Here is a 21703-nt window from a genome sequence, read left to right as displayed (position 1 = left end):
ACCATGGATGCAGTTTTCACTGTGTTGAAAGAAATGCCATAGGCCTACCTGAAGGCAGCATTCAAGAGAATTGCCGTGTCCAAACTCGCCTGAACTTGAATGCGGCATCTTATGTTGAAGGAATTGCCCTCTCTGCGTAGAAATCCATGCCATTACAGCACAGCTCCAGTATTATCTTGAATATGCTTAATTCGGTGTAGCAAAACAGAAAATAGCCGACCTCCAAGCTCACAACGCGTTGCAGCGTGATGCGTTGTGAGTTTGGAGGTCTGCTATTTTCGATATTTTCACCAAAAGGCCTTTTTAGAAATTTCAGCCCCTGCCTCTCTAACATTCTCTGCATGTGTGTGTGTGTGTGTGTGTGTGTGTGTGTGCGTGTGTGTGTGTGTGTGTGTGTGTGTGTGTGTGTGTGTGTGCGCGTGTGTGCGTGCGTGCGTGCGTGCGTGCGTGCATGCGTGCGTGCGCGCGTGCAGGGCTTTGTGAAGGAGCTAGGTCAGTGGCAGGGACAGGTGGACGACACCAACGCTCTGGCCGACAAGCTGCTGACGCTCTACTCGTCCGACGACACGCACCGAGTGACGCACCTCAACGACGACCTGGCCAACACCTGGGCTCACATCATGAAGCGGTGAGCGGGCCGCGCACGCACTCACACATACATACACACCTGACAATTTTAATCCATCCATCGGGGAAAACGTCTAATCTCTCTTTTGGGTCTCGACCTGAAAAGTTATGGAACAATTGCACTATAGATTTGCACTATAGATTTCTTTGTCTGATGCCGATCGTGATTTTGGAGAATCCTAGACTTCTGATTATCGATTTTGTCAAAAACTGCAACGCTGTCTAATCAATTTTGAAAAATACGTATTTTTGAGAACATTCAACTTGAATTTATTTATTTAAACATCATAAATAGACTGGATTTCATAGTAAATATATTTTTTAAGATATTTTTCTAATTGTGAAAATGATGATGTTGTAGATCCACATAATCTTCGCTATTTGTCATACAAATAGCTAGGGCTGTCACGATTATGACATTTTACACAGCGATGAATTGTGACTCAAATAATTGCGAATAACGATTTAATTCGTTTTTTGTCATTGACAATTACATTTCTGTTTGGCTTGCAGGCTTTGAAGTTGCACATAGCAGATATGACACACAACCTACAAAGAAATTACTGACAAATTTGACCACTTTATACTTAAAAAAATAACATTGATGGAAATAGCAGATCTACAAGAAAATTGTAGATCTGCTATTTCGGCTATTTCCTCAACTTTTTGAAACTATATGAACATGTACAACATGGAAATGATTATGATGATTATGAAAAAATAATGTGAAATAATGTGACCAGGCCTACAGCATATAACGCTGAGTTGGTTGATAGCATCGGCCTCAGAAAAGCTTCACACTGTCCTCTCTCCTGCGCAAAGTGTGCATTTCCAGCCACACGGTATCCCACTGACTTTCACGTTGCATTCGCCACATGGTCCGCGTGAGTGCACGTGTTTATGTGAGAACTCATTGGTACGCGGGTGCCTCTTTGGCCAATAGGTGCCATTCAGTATAGGAGCGACTGTGTGTGTGTGTGTGTGTGTGTGTGTGTGTGTGTGTGTGTGTGTGTGTGTGTGTGTGTGTGTGTGTGTGTGTGTGTGTGTGTGTGTGTGTGTGTGTGTGTGTGTGTGTGTGTGTGTGTGTGTGTGTGTGCGTGCGTGCGTCCTGACTCACTCCTGACCTGCACTGAGTGTTATGCTGACCTCGGGTCTCTTTGTATCCACAAGGCAATTACACCCAAGCTGAAAGTAGAGGGCATTCGTTATTCTTTTCCCGCCGTGTGTGTGTGTGTGTCAGTGTTGATTTTGACAGCAAATTTAGATTTTGTTTTAATCACAGTCTTTTCAACAATTAATTAAATACAATTTTTGTCATCTGGAATGTTTTAGATTTAGTCTATAGTTTTAGTCGACTAAATAACATAAGGTTTTAGTTGGGGCGTCGTGATGCCTGGTTTTGCACTTGGTTTTGCAGGCTGAAAAGAGACGATCTACAAGCTCGCGACGCGATGTGCTGGGGCGCGTTGTGAGCTTGTAGATGTGCAGCGCAACCAAACATAAAATGAGGATGTGTGTGCGTGCGTGCGTGCGTGCGTGCGTGCGTGCGTGCGTGCGCGCGCGTGCGCGCGCGTGTGTGTGTGTGTGTGTGTGTGTCAGAGGCGTCAATTGGGTATGGCAAGGTATGGCAGCTGCCATACCTTGGCTACAGGGGAAAAAAATAACATATACTTCTTAAAACAAATTCATCATGCCTGTTGCAAAGGTATGACTGGTGTCTTGCACGCGCACCGTCACACCTTAGCTTTTGCTGAACTGACGCCACTGGTGTGTGTGTGCGTGTGTATGTGTGCGTGTGTGCGCGGTGCAGTGTGGCGGACAGGGAGGCAGCGCTGGAGGCGGCTCTGCGGCTGCTGCAGCAGTTCTACCTGGACCTGGAGAAGTTCCTCAGCTGGCTGACGGAGGCGGAGACCACCTGCAACGTGCTCATCGACGCCACCAACCAGGAGAGGCTGGGCGAGCAGCCCGACGCCGTCAAGAACCTCATCACACAGTGGACGGTATGGCACTCCATGCACACTTTAACTGTGACCGTAGGTCGCATTTAGTATGAAAGCCTGCAGATCATATCCGTCCGTCACATGTCACGCTGAGGTGTGACGCCTCGTGTCACACCAAAGCATGATCTGTTATCAATACACGTCCTTGTCCCTTTTATACCTATATATCAAGGTTCAACTTTATTGTCAACAATACCAATTTACAAGTAAAAGGGCAAGTGAAATTCATTGTGCGCAAGCAAAAGCAGCAGCTACAGTCTTAAGAATACCACATTAAAATCAGTGTTAAGTTGCTAAAAGAACTAAGCTGCTTAAGGTCTATATGTTAAGATCTAAAACTACCTAAAAAAGTGCAAAACTCGAGTGCAAACTGCAAAATTGTGCAAAGTGCAAAATTGTGCAAATGCCAATTCATAAGCCAACAGACATATGGCCATATAGTCCGGGCCGTGTAGTTCAGTGTTTGTTCATGAGATATGGAGATCTCTGATGTCATCAATATTAAGCCCATATCTGGGAATGCCCATATTTGGACATATTGTGTCTCATGTGGTCTATGATGTCAGACACCTATGATGACACATCGTTCATCTCCATATTTGGGAAAATATGGCCACATTTCGGCCATAATATATGGACACATTTTGTTCAACTTAAACAACTAACCAGGTCTGTGCATTTTTTTGGTCAAAGTTGATCCCATGTCAAAGCGCCAGCGCTCGCCCAGCAGTCTGCCGGATGCGTGCACAGTGCACACACCCATGTGCGCACCCTTTAGGGTGAGGTCGCTTCTTCCCCTTTGAGCGTCTTACTAGTGATGGTAATGAGTATATAATAAAATATAAAAAGTATATAAAAAAAATGTGGCACAAAGCTATTTTGCTACTTTTGCCTTGAAAACCTTGAAAAGTAAAGCCCTTTGCACACAGGACAGTTGGGTTTTTTTCGTTTGCGGCATGAATAAAACGCATTGGATTTGGTGTGCAAGGCTGTGCGGAATCGGCGCTGCAGATCCAAAAAGGAGTCATAAAAGGAGTGATGAGTTTTTTACCGCATGCGACAAGACGCACGAATCGAACTGGGTTCGATCGAGAAAAAAACGCACGGCGGCAGCCACTCGTCGCACGGCTAATTCGGAGCCTGTGTGCATGAGGTCATAGAGAATCATTGTTTTCTTTTCAAAAAATAATATTGTCCGTTTTATCCGTGCGGTTAAACGCGCCTCTGTGCAAAGGGCTTAACAGTGTTGCACATATGAGGTTTCCCCCCGAAATAGACAATATAAAAAAAAATAAAAGAAATTGTATGTTTGTATCAATAGAGTTGCCCATGGCATTGCTTCTGTGCTGCGTTTGTCTAGTGAACAACACAACAAATGCCCTAAAGCATACATGGGCAACAGGCGGCCCGGGGGCCACATGCGGCCCCCATCTTCACTTAATGCGGCCCGCAGGTTAATACGGAATACTGATATAGTATTGATTTCAGCTGTTACAGTTCCAAACATGACCTGCTTTAATTCCGTCAGTCAATATTAGTAGCTTAATGACTAGTATAGTAGTATTAAAATGTATTTTTTTTATGTCCAATGTATTTGTATTTAGGTTCATAAAGTTAACATGAGTATATAACTAAATGCGTTTGAAATTAAATCAAAATGTTACGTTTCAGGATTCCAATTAAAAAATAACCAAAAATATTTCAGGATTCCAATTCAAAAGAAGCAAAAATAGCCGATCTACAAGCTCAAAACGCATCGCAGCGCGATGCGTTTTGAGCTTGTAGATCCGCTATGTTTGCTTCTTTTGTAGGACGTAGCAATATGCAATGTGGCCCTCTTGAGTGAAGGTGGAAATATAGTGGCCCTCACCATCATCAAAGTTGCCCACCCCTGCCCTAAAGGAATGCTCTTTGCGAACAGAAGAGTGGTTAGCCTTACATGACTTGTTGTCCCAGCTGGCATGGAAGGAATGCTGACCCGGCAGTGTGCTGTCGTCCCATTGGTCGGCGTTCGGCGGCGCTCGGCGTCGCTGCATTGTGGGAGTTTTGAAGGGAAGGCTCTGTTCAGCCCGGGAACATTTTGTGACCCTCAGCTTTTCACCCCGCGCCCACACGCTCTTTCTGTTAGACACGAGCGTGCACGCTCGCATGCACGCACACGTGCACCCACTCGACATTCACATGTCCAGTCTTCCTTCCTTCCCCATCCCCTCATGTCCCTTCATGTGCGCATGTATGCGCGCACATACACACTCACACACTCTCACACACACACACACACACACACACACACACACACACACACACACACACACACACACACACACACACACACACACACACACACACAGACACACACAGTCACACACCCCCACACACACACACGCACACACACAGAGACATGCGCGCACAGCACACGCACACACATACATTCACACACACACACACACACGTTTCCTTGTGAATACAACAGTGGTACTGTATGTAGTGTGCCTACTTGAGGGAGACTGCTGTGCGTGCGTGTGTGTGTCTTCCAGCAAGCGCGCACACACACACACACACACACACACACACACACACACACACACACACACACACACACACACACACACACACACACACACACACACACACACTATTTCTCTCTCCCTCCCTCTCTCTGTCTGTCTGGCCATATTTCTGAATAATTGTCTGATTCATGTCCCCTTCCCTCCACTCCTCTCTCTCTGTCACACACACACAGACACACACTCATACACAGGGATACACACAATGGCTTGTCCAGAGCCAGGCGAGCTGGTCGCTCCATTGTGAGGGCACCCGGAGAAGGAGTGCACGGCATGCGTTTTGTGGCTGTGGTCTGACACGGGACGGTGGACTAACATGCTCCGTAGGAAGGTCTACCACGTGCAGGTTGGGACAACATTAGGCAAAGGCATAGATCGCAAACACGTACGTCGAATAACGCTGCCTTGTTACTTTGATTTCAGGTCATAATCCGTAGTGTGACGGAGTGGCGACGCCGGAAATTGTCCACCTACATGCTTGTCGCGACGCGCTGTGAGTTCGTAGGTCGGCTATTTTCGGTGATGCGACTCCGTCACGCGACAGAGAATCAATTAGATGGACAATTTAATCTCAAACGTGTTTGGGTTAGGGTTAGGGTTGGGGTCATTTTAATGTCTACTCAGGATTTTGTTAGGACCCCGGAACACCCGTCCTTGGTTCTGGTGACTAATATTGTCCATCTAATGCGTGGGTGACTTTATTTCATTTTATTTTATTTTTGTATTATATATTATATATATTATATATTATTCATTCTTTGCATTTTCCCCCAACATATATTTTGATATTTTTGTCTCTTACAAACATGATTGATTGATTGATTGATTGATTGATTGATTGATTGATTGATTGATTGATTTACCTTATTAACAAGATCATTACCAGTAGTTCTACACAGTCAAATATTATGCTAAAAGTATGCCCCAGGGGGCTTGTTTCCATTGTGGTCCATTGTACTCAATTAATCAGTAAGACAATACAACACGGGCGGCATTGGCTCAGGAGTAGAGTGGCCGGCAGAGCGGCCGGATGGCAACCGAGAGGTTCCCAGTTCGATCCTGGGCTCCCCCAGAGTTAGTGTCGAACTGTCCTTGAGCAAGACTCTGTCTGAATCCCTAGTTGATCCCGGTGAGCAGAAGCAGATTGGTCTTGCATGGTTTCCTCCGCCATCGGTGTATGAATGTGTTTGTGAATGGGCGAATGTAATGCACAATCTATGTAAAGTAATTTGAATAAAAAGCGCTTTGGATAAACACAATACTATACAATACATATTGGTAACTTCCAGTAACAGCTAAAGGTATATTAGCAGAAAAGGCAGTAGTGGGTGTGAGGGACAGCGGTTGCTACTACCAAGGTGTTCCATGGTATTCTACTAAGCCCGGTTGTATTTTAAGGTCACAGCCATTCTTTTGGTTTAGTTATGAGTCTAGAGAGTCAATATCTTGAGTGGGTTTTGGGATGGCATTCCACCTTTCGGTGGCAGCATAGTCGAATGTGTTTTTCCCCAAATGATCGTAAAACATTTGAGGTATTGGAAATTCATGACATTTCAGTTGGTGTGAAGGCTGTTCCACATGCCTCACATCATGCTGAGGGTGTGTTAGCTTTGTCAGCGCTCTTTATTTCAGACTGAGAACTTTCAACAAGCTTTTATCACCTCCTGTTTTAATTAGAAACATGTTAGTGATGCTAACGAGGTATTTTAAAACCTCTACTATTCAGGTTGTGTGCAGCAGACTCCCGTGTAAAGGTACTGCGCCTTTGGACTTGGAGTATGTCTTTGTAGTGAATATGTAAAGCTTCACGCAAGTCCTATAAACATGGATAATACTGTACACTTGTAGAATTGTATACTTAAGATATCCTATTCCGTCATTTCTCTCTGTCATTATGTGCAAGGCCGGAATTAGGTGTCCTTCCTTATACGATGCAATGCGAGAATGCAGTCTAGCAACACCAACTCGGGACTCCTGGATCGCTGCCCTCCACACTCTCTTGTCTAACATAAGGGTCTTGAGCTCTACACTAGTGTTGTTTAACTAAGCTTTCGTGCCGCAGTGCATATGTGCGTACGTGGTGCGCTTCTTGCCTTTTCCTGGCTTTGCCCTGGGTTGGCTCCCATAGAGTTCGGGCGGATTCACACTGCAATCCGTTTGATTAGAACTGATTCTGAAACCGGTTGCTGGTTCACGCTGGCCAGCATTCACATTGGCAGACCTTCTGGCCTCCCTGGAGATCACTAGCACTATACAGCCCGGTCCTATAGGTGGCGGTATGCACATAGTGTCATCAACTATGCGACATTGCTGATGGTGGTTGCCAATAAATTCAGGCACGAAAGTTGGTGTAACAATTCAATGACGCGCGACAGCGCAGTGTGGAACATTGTTGCAGTGGTCTTGGGTCTCGCACCCCCCACACCTCGACAAGACAAACAAGCCTATTTGCATATCAATTGACCTGTGTCGCTGATCTACAAGCTCACACTGACCTTGCATCCGCGACGCGTTGTGAGCTTGTAGATCTGCTATTTTCCAGGCGCATAAACGTGCAGAATGATGAGCGAGACATGCAGCGCAGCGCACGTTATTATTTTAATTATTTAATAATCAACATGGCTGAAACGCTTGTGGCTTAATATTCACATTAATGGCACGTCAAGCAGGCACAGCAGTGCACAAGCAGTGCCAAGGAATCTATAACATCGAAACAAAAGTCAGGGATAAAGGAATACTTTTAGGCTATTTTCTATCAACAGCGGTAAGTCATTTTCGGTTTGTTTTCATGGTTTAACAGTTCATGGTTTAACTTGTAGGCTAGTGCTTTCTCTTTCTGCTTTTCTTTCCCGACGGGCGACAGCGCACACACATGCATGCACGCACGCACCAAGCCCCCCCCCCCCCCCCCCCCCCTCCCGCTGTAAATCTGATCCAGAGCAGCATAACCATCATCTCACAGTTACAGCCATACTTCATGTCGCTGCCTCGCGGCTAATAACGGACCTGAATCTGATCCTAGGTCAGCCTAGATTACAGTCCCGTGTTCCGAATGTTTTAACGGAGCGCCGGTTCTGGCCGTCCCGTCTCACTTTCACCCCTGCCTCAGTGCGCTGGTGCGAGACAATAAATAACTGTTCGCCAATTGCTACTTCTCCCAATTGGAAGTACATGACACCAGTCCAGCGCACCACAGTAGTAGGCTAACTGGTGATATAAAACATATAAACGAATTTTAGAAGACAGTCCTACAAGCAAGCAATCTCTCTGTGAGATGAAGTCGCTGATCCCATGGCCATGTCGACAACTGTTACCCAGTGTTTATTTGTGCCGACGGCTGACTCGTCGACATTATATGAGGTCACGTTCAACATCAATACCGTTTTTGAGGCCGGTTGCTTCACACTGCGGCTCACCGGTCTCGAGGTCGCACAATGCAGTCTCGAGACTACCTCTTGAGGTGGTTTCGAGGCTATCCGTTTCTGAGGAAGACCGCACGCTTCACACTGTCAAAACCGGTTTAAACATCTGCCAAGTAGCCTCGAGACCGGTCTCGAGACCGCAGTGTGAATCCGCCCTGAGCAGTTTGCTTGCCTCTAGTTCTGGGAGCCTGACGCAGTTCCCTGCCAGCCTCATCCTATTCTCTCTCTGACTTTGTCTGTGACCCGTGGTAGGTCCCCATAGAGCAGTGGTTCTCAAAGTTTTTTCATGTCAAGGACCCCCAAATTGACAATTATTAGCCCACGCCACGGACCCCCATTTGAAAAGATATGCCAGGGACGTCGATTCGAGTTTTTGTTTTACTGCTCTAGCAGTGATTCTGGATCATTTTAATTTCAGGAACCCCCAGTTTGACATGCATTAGTTAATTGAACTCTGAGAGAATGGGTCCATTTGGTTCCATTTGTTCACTCTCTGAGTTACATACCCATAAGGGTCCATTTGGTTCCCAGCTACCATTTAGCTGGGGACCCCCTGAAACTCCCTCGAGGACCCCACTTTGAGAACCAATGCCATAGAGCAGTGTTTCTCAAAGTGGATTCCAGTGACTCTATGGGTGCCTTTAGGAGGGTCTAAATTGACTCTTACGAGTCTGTAACTCTGACAGAATACAAATGGAACCAAATGAGTTAAGGGAAGACCTTGGAATTTAAAAGTTTGAGAAACACTGCCATAGAGGACCACATTCCTGATGTGGTCCGTCCATGTGACACCTAGTGCCATTCGTAGCATTCTACGTAGACTCCATCCTGGGGCTCGTTCCTGTGGTGCTGTGAGGGTCCATGTCTGATGTCTCAGCCCAACTGTCATGGCATTACAGTAATAGTCTTCCAGTACATATCGACGCTGCAGTGCAGGGCGTGTGACTGAATCATTCGACATGATTCAGTCTCTATGTGCAATTAGCGATAGACAGGAGCGCCGCTCCTCTAGCTTTGAAGGTGCACCCACCCACGCCTGTGCATTCGCAAATGGCTGTTTTTCACACCTCGTTAACAAAAGCTGGTGATCGACGCTGAGTGTCACAGCTTGAATTAACAGCAATGACCGACCTGGTTGATAGCCTCACACTGCGTGGCTGCTGCCTTAAGCCCCTGATACACGTAGCAATTTTTTCATCAATATCAACCAGCAACGACCAGAGGCGTCAATTGGGTATGGCCATTGGCAGCGTCATTGGATTAATTATTTTGTGCCTTCACGCGGGCAAGACACCAGTCATGTTGCCATATCTTATCAACAGGCATGAATTTATTTTAGGAAGTACATTTTTTTTTCCCCTTTGGCAAAGGTAAAGCAACTGCCATACCTAGCCATACCCAATTGACGTCTCTGGTCGTTGCTGGTTGATATTGATGAAATAATTGCTACGTGTATCATGGACTTTATGCAACGGCAGATAGAGTCTAGCTGAGCTAGGCTAGGAGTCCCCCAGGGGTCCTCCCCTCAGTTTTTTCCCCCTGCCACACCAAATCTTTGTTTATGCGGGCAAATTGTAACCTGACTCAAGGCGCCACCATCTGGCGGAGTCGGGTTAGGCAAATTGCATGCATGTGTGTGACCTCAGATCCATAGCCGCAGTGTGGCCTGAGATCCCTATAGCATCTTCATCAAATCCCCAACATGTAAAAACGTGTAATAACTTTACACAGGGTTCCCACGGTCATGAAATTCCTGGAAATATTTTGAAATTAGAAACATGTTTTTCCAGTACTGGAAAAGTTTTGGAATTGATCAAGGGTCCTGGAAGGTCCTGGAAAAAAAATTGTTATGCATTGTCTTTGGTTATTGATTTTGTTAATACCTCTGAAGTGACAAATTAAACATTGGCCAAATTGTCAAATATTAGAGGCAGAAATTGTGAAAATAGCCGATCTACATGCTCACAACGCCTCGCGTTCAATAGAACCGTGTTATACAAAATTCCTCTACTCTTAGTGCTAGTCAGAGTGTGGGGGGGTCCCCAGTTAAAATATGATTATTATGGGGGTCACGGCCTGAAAAGGTTGAGAACCACTGGCATACACTACCTGTCTTTGGGCATTGCACATAAGAGTAAGCGACCTGTTATTCAGCTGAATTATTGTTATATAGTCCTGGAAATTGGGTTAAATATTCTGGAAAAGTTTTGGAAAAGTTTTGGAAATTAATTGGTAAAAATGTGTGGGAACCCTGTTTACCATGCGTCACGTCTTATTCGGCTATTGTTCACATTTTAACGAGAGCAATTAGAAAACACGATGTAGGTGATGAACTCCCCAAAGTGCCAAATTAGCGTCGACGCGGCGGGGGTCTCTTGTCCTCATAACAACATAATCCCGGCGTCCTGCGGTTTGATCCGTGTTCCACGAAGCCCCCCCTCCCGTCTCTCCCCTGCCTCTCTGTGTTTAACTCTCAAATACCTGGAACGCGCCCGAGTCGCGTTAGGTTTTAACCACTTTAACCATTATTGTATGCTTTAACCTTTGGTGCCGCGCTGCGAGCTTGTATATCTGCTATTTTTGAAAAATCGTGAAAATGTGTGCAAGTCTATGAATATCTTTGACCCGATCTTTGACCCGACTTCTAAATCCTTCCGCTAAATCAGTGGTTCTCAAACTTTTTCATGTCAAGGACCCCCAAAATTACAGGTATTTAGCCACGGACCCCCATATCAAAATATGTTGTTCCAGGGACCCCCCAGAAGCAAATATTTGATTTACAAATGTTCGCTTTTAAATAGATATATTCAAAGACTTGCAAAGAAAAATCATGATTTTTCAAAAATAGCAGATATACAAGCTCGCAGCGCGGCACTCGGTGCCGCGCTGTGAGCTTGTATATCTGCTATTTTTCAATGGTTGAAGTAGTCAATAATCCTAGGCCTAAATGGGTTAATAAAGCACACATCTCCTGAGGCTGCCATAGGGGAGCGGACATAGTTTTTGTGTGGTTAGGAGTGGTTTTATGGTCTTGTATAGGTATTTTTTTACCCAGTTTATTTGTTTATTTAAAAAAAAAGATACCCATTAGCTTACACCCTAAAAGTCTGGGTTTCCGAGGCTAGCTTACACCCAAACGCTCACTAGTCTTCTGGGGTCCAAGGCAATGTCACACACACACACACACACACACACACACACACACACACACACACACACACACACACACACACACACACACACACACACACACACACACACACACACACACACACACACACACACACACACATGGCCCGAGTTACATTGTTTTTTTGTTGTTACATGGAGGTTCATGTGCACCTTCAATGTACCACAAGTTGTCGACTAACAACAGAACATTTTTTATGGCAGCAGTAATTTCTCTTTTTTGTATCCTTACACAATCAGACCTGCTATTGTTAGGCATTCACAGTCACTGAGAAGCAAGGTCATAGTTGGTGTAAAAGGCACGTTTGTTTTGTAACTCCCATCTGCAACTATGGCGATCTGGCAGCAAACACAATAACATGTTTTCATGCTTAACATTTTCAGGGGGAAAAAAAACATTTCGAACCAAATTGAATTCCTTCTAGTGGAAATAGCAGATCTATAAGCTCACAACGTGTCTGTGCTTCATGTTTCTCATATCCCCGATAAGAACCTATCTATGCATATTATTGCAAAAAGGTAATGCGCTGACATTTAAACGGTGTGTAATATTAAGAGGATATGGTTGAGAGTGTAAACATAGCCACTATGAACTTGAATTATACTTTTCCACAGCTTAGTAGCATACTAAATACTAAAACATTGAGAATATGTTAGCTTTTAATCTTAAGTAAATGTTTAAAGCTGCTTTTTCGTTTCTTTGTTAAATTAGGTTTTAAATAGCTCTATATTCTGATGGTGTTTGGTCAGTAACTGTCTCTCCAGCTCTTTAACAGAAAATACATATTTTACCCGACCTAAAATGACACCTCCAAGTTAGGGACACCAGGTTGAAAGTGGTTAAGGTTTTGTCTTTATTGTATTTTTCTCGTTGCTATGCCAATTAATTCCTCCCTACACTGTGTGTTGTCACTGCTGTTATACTGGCTCAACTGCCAGTTGACTAAATATCATAAGATTTAAGTCAACTAAATCTACAGTTGATTTTGTAGTCAAGCATGTATTTTGGCAGGCCTTGATTGCGTCGTAATGCCTGATTTTACTCTTGTGTCCATGCTTAAAACAACCGATCTACAAGCTCACAACGCGTTGCAATAAGAGCTTGTAGACCTGCTATTCAGCGCAACCAAACATAAAATGACTTGTCTTTTAGTTCTACCGGATCTGTTCGCCACTAAGTCCCTCCTTAACATTTAAGTCTAGTTTATGTTGTTGACAAAATTGTCCATATATTTAGCCATGGTTTTAGTCACCATAGCTTAGCTTTAGCTTTTTTTTTTTTTCACATTAGTTTTCATGTTAGTTTTCACGTTGTTACTCGTCGCTCCGATGAACTGCAGTGGCGGATGAGGTATCTAGCGTTTTATATCTATGCCCGTGCAGACTCTGTGCAGCCACGATACCATGGTGAATGTAAACAAGGAAGTACAACGGCGTCTGTCTGTGCGACATGGCATGCACATTACAGCATTTTCAATGCTGATGCATGTCCACGTAGTCGCAGGACGCAACAACATTTTGGCGTTCTCTTTAAAGACCATTTTCGAGTAAACGTGGCCTTAAGGCTTTATCATAGTCCGAGGTGAAGGTTGATCACTTCAACTTTTAGGTGATAAGCTATCACCTAAAATGAGATAACGGTGAAGCCCTATCACCGTGACTGTGATGTCTCCGTGCCTCTGAAACCAGGGGGCGCACATGATTGGTCGATCTAGACCAATCAGTGAACGGGGGTGATGGGGAGATGTCTGAAGGTAAAAACAGAGGAGAGATGTTGGGGTTCGCGGTGAGAGCTCTTCACTGTGGCGAATGACGTAATGTTGTCGTTTTCTGACTTAACTCAGCGGGTGCCCACGCGTCAAACTCTTTGATGTCGCTGGAGGCCCACGATGTGTTTGCCGCGTTTACTGTATTTACAGTATTAACTTTAAATCTCACCGTTAGGTCGGGGCTACGCCTGGATGCAGCCCATTCACCGCGGGTTGCTTCGAATCGACGCTGAGAGCATCGCGCGGCCGTTTTTCTCCATATATTCCAATGCATTTCCCCATCTTTAACGCCCTTTATCTCTGATGTATTGTTTATGGCTAAAACTGTGGCAGGCTGCGGCAAAATGACCAACTTTCGATCGGCAATCAACAGCTATGATCAACACTAGCCCATACAGTAAGTTACACAACAACATCCTGTCTGCGGTCATGTGACCAAGTGACGTCATGACCATGCATTGACGCAGCAGGGCCGTATTCAATACAATGGTGGTGGGTCTGGGCATCGAGAGGGAATAAATGGGGCTCAATCTTGGGGCACCCAATGTGTTAAAAAGACTACACCGCGAGATGGCTTATCACCCCAGACTGTACTATGATAGGGCCTTAAGTCAACACTGGCGTCGACTTCATTGTGTGTGTGTGTGTGTGTGTGTGTGTGTGTGTGTGTGTGTGTGTGTGTGTGTGTGTGTGTGTGTGTGTGTGTGTGTGTGTGTGTGTGTGTGTGTGTGTGTGTGTGTGTGTGTGTGTGTGTGTGTGTGTGTGTGTGTGTGCGTGCGTGCGTGTGTGTAGGAGCTCCAGAATGAGATTGACGGCCACACGGAGATGTACCACTCCCTGGACGAGAACGGCCAGCGGATCGTGTCGTCGCTGGGCGGCTCTGAGGACGCGGCGCTGCTCCAGAGGAGACTGGACAACATGGGACAGCGCTGGAACGACCTGCGCACCAAGACCGTCGGCATGAGGTCAGCCGCCCCGCACGAACCATATACTCCCCCGTAGGGATGGGACGATGATCGTTCTTAGCGTTTATCGTGATAAAAAAAAACACACTTGATAATCGTATCGTGGAGATTTATAGTGAAATCATCACCTGGATCAATTCACCTTTTTCAATTCAGTTTACCTTTTAAACCACCTATAATTGGTAAAACAGACCTGGAAATAACGTACTTGATACAGTCTTTTTCACTCTCTACCAAATCTCTTTGCCAAAAGAATTGCCGATCTACAAGCTCACAACGCGTCGCATTGCGACGCGTTGTGAGCTTGTAGAGCGGCAATTCTTTTGGCAAATGTTCCGCCCCAGGATAATGGATGTTGGGGATATTTTGATTATCGCTAAAATTATGGAAAGCACTACATGAAAACATTTGAATACTCATCTTTTCTTAACTCATATGCTGCTATTTTTTTTTTTTAAAGATTTGCTTTTGGGCTTTTATGCTTTTATTGGATAGTACAGTAGACTGACAGGAAACGGGGGGAGAGATGGGGAGAGACATGCGGCAAAGGTCGTCCGGATCGGGAATCGAACCGGCGACGCCGCCAGGCATCAATGCCTATATGGTATGCGCTTAGACCAGTAGGCCACCGGGCGCCCCATATGCTGCTATTTTAAACATAGGCTGAACTGTTTTCCTGCCAAATTGTTCTTACCTTTTATCGTTGGCACGCGCACGCATCGTGCACAGATCTGTGCGCGACTAATCTAGTAGACGTGTAGACTCGGTGACAGCTTTTGAATAAAAAAAACCCCATTATAGACATATCCGTTGCGAGGCTGTATCCCTACTTATCCGCCAGTGTTTACATGAAAAAACATTGGGAGACAGCCAGCTGTGCGCTATGGTAACACATGGACACGTTCGCGCACATAGCAGACGATATGTGCGCAGATCATATGCCAGGCGGGTAGAGGAATCAAACAGCTACAAAATAAATAAAAAACAGTGTGAAAAAATACCATTCTATGGCCGTGCAGTCAGCTCACTTGTTTACAACTAGAAATTGGCGGCGGCTGTGCCGCCGCTCACTTCTGGAGTTCACGTTATTGTATAGACTGATTGATTGATTGAAGAGTTTAGCACTGTTTGCAATAGAAGACGCAGTTACAATACACAACATTGCCACACACACACACACAGTCCCACACACACAGGAGGGGGGGAGAGGGGGGGAGGGGGAGAGAGTGGCACGACGACGGCGATGAGTTATATGCAAAGAAATGCAAAGATGTAAAAGTCAAAGTGAGCACAAAACACACACACACACGCGCACGCGCGTTTGCAAGAGAGAAAATAGGGAGAGAGAGACGATGTAGAGAGAGAGGGGAGAGAGAGGGAGGGGAGAGACAGGGACGCCAACGTCGCAGCGTGCTTTTATACTTTTGTGCTTTTACTCGAGTACATTTTACTCGAATACATGTTAGAGAGCAGATACGGCCGTAGGGTGGTCGCGCTTTTTGTACAGAAAGAAATTGCCAGTACCTTTTTGTGCTGTAGTGGGGCTGATGGTCGTCATTGTCACTGGAGAAAAAAATAGGTGTTGATGCTCTCCTTGTTGTGGGACTCTGCTGTAACTCTCCCTCTGGAAGTGTTGCGGGGTCCTAGCCAGTGGCGTCAGTTCAGAAAAAGCTAAGGTATGGCAACATGACTGGTGCGCGCGTGCAAGACAGCAGTCATGGTTTAGAACTAACTTTTATCTTAATTTATATTTAGAGACATTCATGGATTTATATTTAGAACTAACTTTTATCTTCCCCCCTGGACAACAGATAGACAAAGAGACATTCATGGAAAGAGACATTCATGGATTTATATTTAGAGACATTCATGGATTTATATTTAGAACTAACTTTTACTTTTATCTTCCCCCCTGGACCCCCTGGACCCAGGGTATGGTATATAGCTGCATACCCCTGCCATACCCAAGTGACGCCCCTGATCCTATGGGTGGTATTTTTCCGTACGTTCTCCCTACCGTTGAGTTGAAGTTGAGTTGAAGTCAATGCGAAGTAGGCGTGGAAGTGCGTGGAAGTGGGATGCGGCTCTTACTAAATTGTAAATATAAGATGAAAAGCTATGCGAACGGAGCTGCGATTGGATGTCAGACCGGATATGGAAACCTAGATCCGGTCCAAACGGGAAATACGACCGGATACAGTTAGGAGGCGGGCCTAAAGTCTCCGAAGCGGCTATATACTGCGACCATACTTTTAATCGTTTCATAATGATTAAAGCTAATTAAATCTTCGGGCTCCTCGGGCATCGCAGAGTGGTACAGCGGGAAATCTCCGGTTTCGACAGGGATCGCAGGAAATTAGTTAATCTAAAATATGAACACTTGTGGTAAAAAAAAAAAAAAAAAAATGTCCTTTAAGTAAAATTTTGAGGGTTTTGTACTTTATATGAGCATTTCCAATTTACAATACTTGTACTTCTACTCCGCTACATTTATTTGAAAACTTTGCCTACGAGTTACTTTGTACATTTTGGCCAATTAAAAATAGACAATCAACAAGCTCACAATGTGTTGCGGTGGAACACATTGTAGAGCTTGTAGACAAAGATTGTAATACATTTGAAAACTTGAAATGGGACATTCTGCACAATGAGTACTTTTAAGTATATTTCGATACCAATATGTTTTTACTTTTACAAACAGAGTATTTCTACATTGCTGTATTGATACCTTTACTTAGTAAAACATGGAAGTTGAGTGATATTTATTTTTATTTTTTTCCGGCCGTGTAATTATATGGCGTGGTGTGGAGAAAGTGTGTCAGCGACAGACTGCTTATTAGCTGGCTTGTTGATATGAGGTTGCTCTGGAAGACAGACAGCCGGGGAAAGGTTTTGATTTGTTTGAAAACGAGCGTCATGGGCTTTTAGTTTTCTGAGAGATGGTTGAGAGGCCTTCTGTCGTCAGGCAAGCGCCCGGAATAGCGCTGAAATGACACGCCGCTACTAGGTTGACTTTGACAGCAGCGGCTACTTAGGGCAGAAATGCTATGTTGCTTATACTGTGTGTGCGAGGAGTGAGGATGTATTTTGCACACTCGCTTGAAAACCTTTTATGCAAAGTAACCGTTTGGGTAGTTGGTTCTAGCATGGACATCCGTACAGCGCACATGAAAAAAAAAAGGGGGGGGGGGGGACTGTGGGAACACTGGTGGTCAAGGTTTCCTTACACTGATTACACAGACAAATCCCAGATGAGGCAATTTTCTCCACTTTTTATTCATTTCTTTGGGTCTGTTTTCTTTGGCCGGGCACACACATTTAATGCATGTGCTTCATGCTTTACCTGGAGGGAGGCGGGGGGTAAAGCATTCATTCCCTATGGAAGTCACATGTTTTGAAGAGGCAAGCTTACTACTCTGTGGCTTAGAGCAAGCTTGCCTCTTCAAAATATGTGACTTCTATAGGGAATTAATTGGACGCTGCTTTACCCCCCGCCTCCCCCCAGGTAAAGCATAAAGCACATGCTTTAAATATGTGTCCGGGGCCTTGGGGTTAGTACAACTTTGATTTAGTTTTGGGCTAGGCCTCCGACACACATTTAAGGCATATGCTTAAACTTTAAGTACATGTACTGTAAGTGCATTTTGATAACAACCCTTTTATCTTATATTACATTTTAGAACTGCAGCCAGCGGTATTTGTCACCAACAGACCAAATGCAGCACTCCAATTGGCTAGGACTGATCACGTGCCACACGGAGTTCCAAACCGGAAGTGCGTCCGGCGGTCAAATATGTCTGACCGGAAACGTGCGCTGCGGCACAATAGTTCCGCCCATTTTTTTTTTTTTTTTTTTTTTTTTTTTTTTTTAACTAGATGTGAGCGGGCCGAAGGCCCGCGAACCTCTAGTGCCTTTACAATTACAAACTTTGAATTCCGGACTTCTAGTTTGTGACAGAGCGTGTCTACATTACAGTATTGACATTTTTACTAAAGCATAAAACGTGAGTGCTGTCCACGCAGGGCCCACCTGGACTCAGAGATGGCTCCGTGGAAGCGCCTCCACATGACCCTGCAGGAGCTGCTGGCCTGGCTGAGGGTCAAGGGTCAACACCTGGAGCAGGAGCCGCCCGTAGGGGGCGACGTCCCCGCCGTAGAGACGCAGCTGGACACGCACCGGGTAGGGCGCACGCACACACACACACACACACACACACACACACACACACACACACACACACACACACACACACACGCACGCGTCTTCTAAATCCTTCTTCTAAATCAGTGGTTCTTTTTCATGTCAAGGACCCCCAAAATTAACCCATTAAGACCTGGAACGCGTCTGTGTCGCATTAGACTTGAACCACTTTAACCATTATTTTATGCTTTAACTATTGAAAAATAGCAGATCTACAAGCTCACAGCGCTGCGAGCTTGTAGATCTGCAATCTTTTTAAAGACATTGTACCATCATTTATTTTCCCCCTACAACATAATCATCAGATATTATGATTATACGTGGAGGAAGATTTCTTTGAAAAAAAGTGTACAGAAAGTGTTCAAATTATGTTTTTATGTGGCCACAGCAACCTGTTCATTATGTATGCCTGTAGCCGGGGAGCCACAGGCCCAAAAGCTCAAAGAATAGGGTGTTACCTGTGATGTCATGACATACTTTTAATTTTTGTTTTTTCTATTAATTTGGTCATCAAGGTCCACAGAATGAGAGGCCTGCTCTGCCGGAAATCCTGCGAAAAAAAGTTATGGCCATTTGTATATTCACTCCATCGACTTCAATATAAAGGAAAGAAACACACCAAAATAAATATGCTTTAAGTAGCATGTGAGGGGTCAAACTAGGGATTCTTGATGATTCTGAATCCATTGCAAGCATTTGTTTTGCATGAAAAACATTCCTTGGGCTAGAAAACGGACCAAAATAACGGTGAAAAGTGATGACTCATCACTTTTCACAGGTTTGAGAGGCTGAAATCTAGCCCAAGGAATGTTTTTCATGCAAAACAAATGCTTGCAATGGATTCAGAATCATGAAGAACCCTTAGTTTGACCCCTCACATGCTACTTTTTTTGGTGTGTTTTTTTCCAGTATAGTGAAGTCAATGGGAAACTTTTTTTCGCAGGATTTCCGGCAGAGCAGGCCTCTCATTCTGTGTACCTTATTGACCAAATTAATAGGACAAACAAAAAATTGGAGTATGTCATGACATCACAGGTCCTCTCTCATTTTGGCCCAGTGGCTCCCCGGCTACTGGTTGTTCAGGTGGGTGGTGACCCAGCTGAAGTTATTGTTGTCGCTTGGCGTGGTAAAAAGAGGAGGGGATGATATTTTGATGTCATTATATCAGTGTATTTCAATTGGGCCTTTTGACCCCGACTTTGAGGCGTTCAGCTTTCAGTGTGACCTTCTTGTGTGTGTGTGTGTGTGTGTGTGTGTGTGTGTGTGTGTGTGTGTGTGTGTGTGTGTGTGTGTGTGTGTGTGTGTGTGTGTGTGTGTGTGTGTGCGCCTGCGTGCGTGCGTGCGTGCCTGCGTGCGTGCCTGCGTGCGTGCGTGCGTGCCTGCGTGCGTGCCTGCGTGCGTGCGTGCGTGCGTGCGCGCGCGTACTTGTGCGTGTACTGTGTTGTGCGTGTGTGTTTTCCTACCCTGGAGGCGTTTCGGTTGCATTCCATGGACCTTATAAACTAGATTAATAGGATGCTTGGCCTCCTTTTAAAGAACCAGATAGCTACTGGTATGTCATTGTCGATTCACTGGCTTTGTCCATACTTGAACATGTTTTTCTTTCTCCATTTGTTTACGCTTTACGATCCAAAGTCACTGAATCACTGCAGAACTCAGACCCCAACAATGAAGACGATGATAAGCTGAACAAAACTGCGGGTCGTCGACTTCAGGGACGTGCTGGCCATTGGGAAAAGCGGGACAACTCCCGAACGGCCGGTTCATTCCCGGCCGGTCCAGGCCGGCCATATTATTAGGAATATTATTACTAATTATTAGGAAAAACAAAATTAAATGTCGGCCTTCGTTCCATTTCGGGGGCTGGGCGGCCAACAAAGTAAATCGTCACTGTCAGGCAGAAACCTTGCATCTCCAAGTTTCAAATTTGTACATTTTTTCGCAAAGCAAAGCCCTGCTTCATCATACAAGGCCATCGCACAAACGTAGTGAAAACAGCAGATCTACAAGCACACAACGCCTCGCGGTGCGAGGCGTTGTGTGCTTGTAGATCGGCTGTTTTCACTAGTTTAAATCTTTTTCCCGGGCTGAATCAGGGGCCCAGCACGTCCCTGGTCGACTTGTTGCCGTCAGGCGGAAACCTCGTTTGCCCAAGACCTGTTCCTTTTTTTTTCTATAATTCTTTGTTTCTTTTATTTGTCTGAAGCTGATCCACAAGCTCATGCCGCGTGGCAAGGCGACGCGTTGTGAGTAGGGATGCACCGATACAGTTTTTTTCAATTTCGATCCGATCCGATATATACATTTGGATATGTCCCGCTACTTTACCGATACTCGATACAGTAGGTTACATAGCAAGTATAAAAAAAAATATCAAGAGTGGAGGCGCGAAGAACAAGGTTAGCTGCATTATTATTTTAGATAGATAGATAGATAGATAGATAGATAGATAGATAGATAGATAGATAGATAGATACCTTTATTATCCCAAGGGGGAAATTCAGTATTTTGTATCTGTTACTTGGATCGGTGACGTCGTGGACCCAATATGTATCCCAATATGACTTAATTATGTGACATCGGGACCCGATACCGATAACTAAGATATCAGTGCATCCCTAGTTGTTTTTAATTGATTGATTGATTGATTGATTGAAGAATTTATTAGAAGTTTCCAATAGAAAAAAGTACAGTTTCATGACAGTACAAATCACTGGTACAAGGTCAACTAAAAGGAGATCCTAGAAAGCCGAGGCTTATTTCCACAGGAACCACACTTTAAGTATCTCATATAACATTGAAAGACAGACAGATAGAACATAGTACTTTATCTAGGATAATATCAATTTCAAAAGCAGTAAAAAGCATGTGAGCTTGTAGGTCTGCTATTTTCACTACTCTGCGCGATGCGATGTAGTATAAAAACAACACAAAAATTCGTAACGTGGAGATACTGCATCTTC

At 44.8% G+C, this 21703-nt stretch overlaps 1 protein-coding gene across 1 annotated transcript in view; it reads left to right on the top strand.

The window, feature by feature from the left end:
* LOC308280209 (dystrophin-like) overlaps positions 1–21703 on the top strand; it is a gene marked incomplete at both ends in the record, with an annotated part of 562770 nt that overhangs the window by 444229 nt on the left and 96838 nt on the right. The window contains 4 exon segments of the mRNA XM_080720472.1: positions 474–628; positions 2438–2627; positions 14367–14539; positions 18563–18719. Coding sequence (XP_080576598.1) covers positions 474–628; positions 2438–2627; positions 14367–14539; positions 18563–18719 — 675 coding nt within the window.

This window comes from Nannobrachium achirus (assembly GCF_963921795.1).
Source record: "Nannobrachium achirus genome assembly, chromosome: 24".
In the NCBI taxonomy this organism is placed as follows: domain Eukaryota; kingdom Metazoa; phylum Chordata; class Actinopteri; order Myctophiformes; family Myctophidae; genus Nannobrachium; species Nannobrachium achirus.
This window is presented reverse-complemented; position numbering and strand designations above follow the sequence as displayed.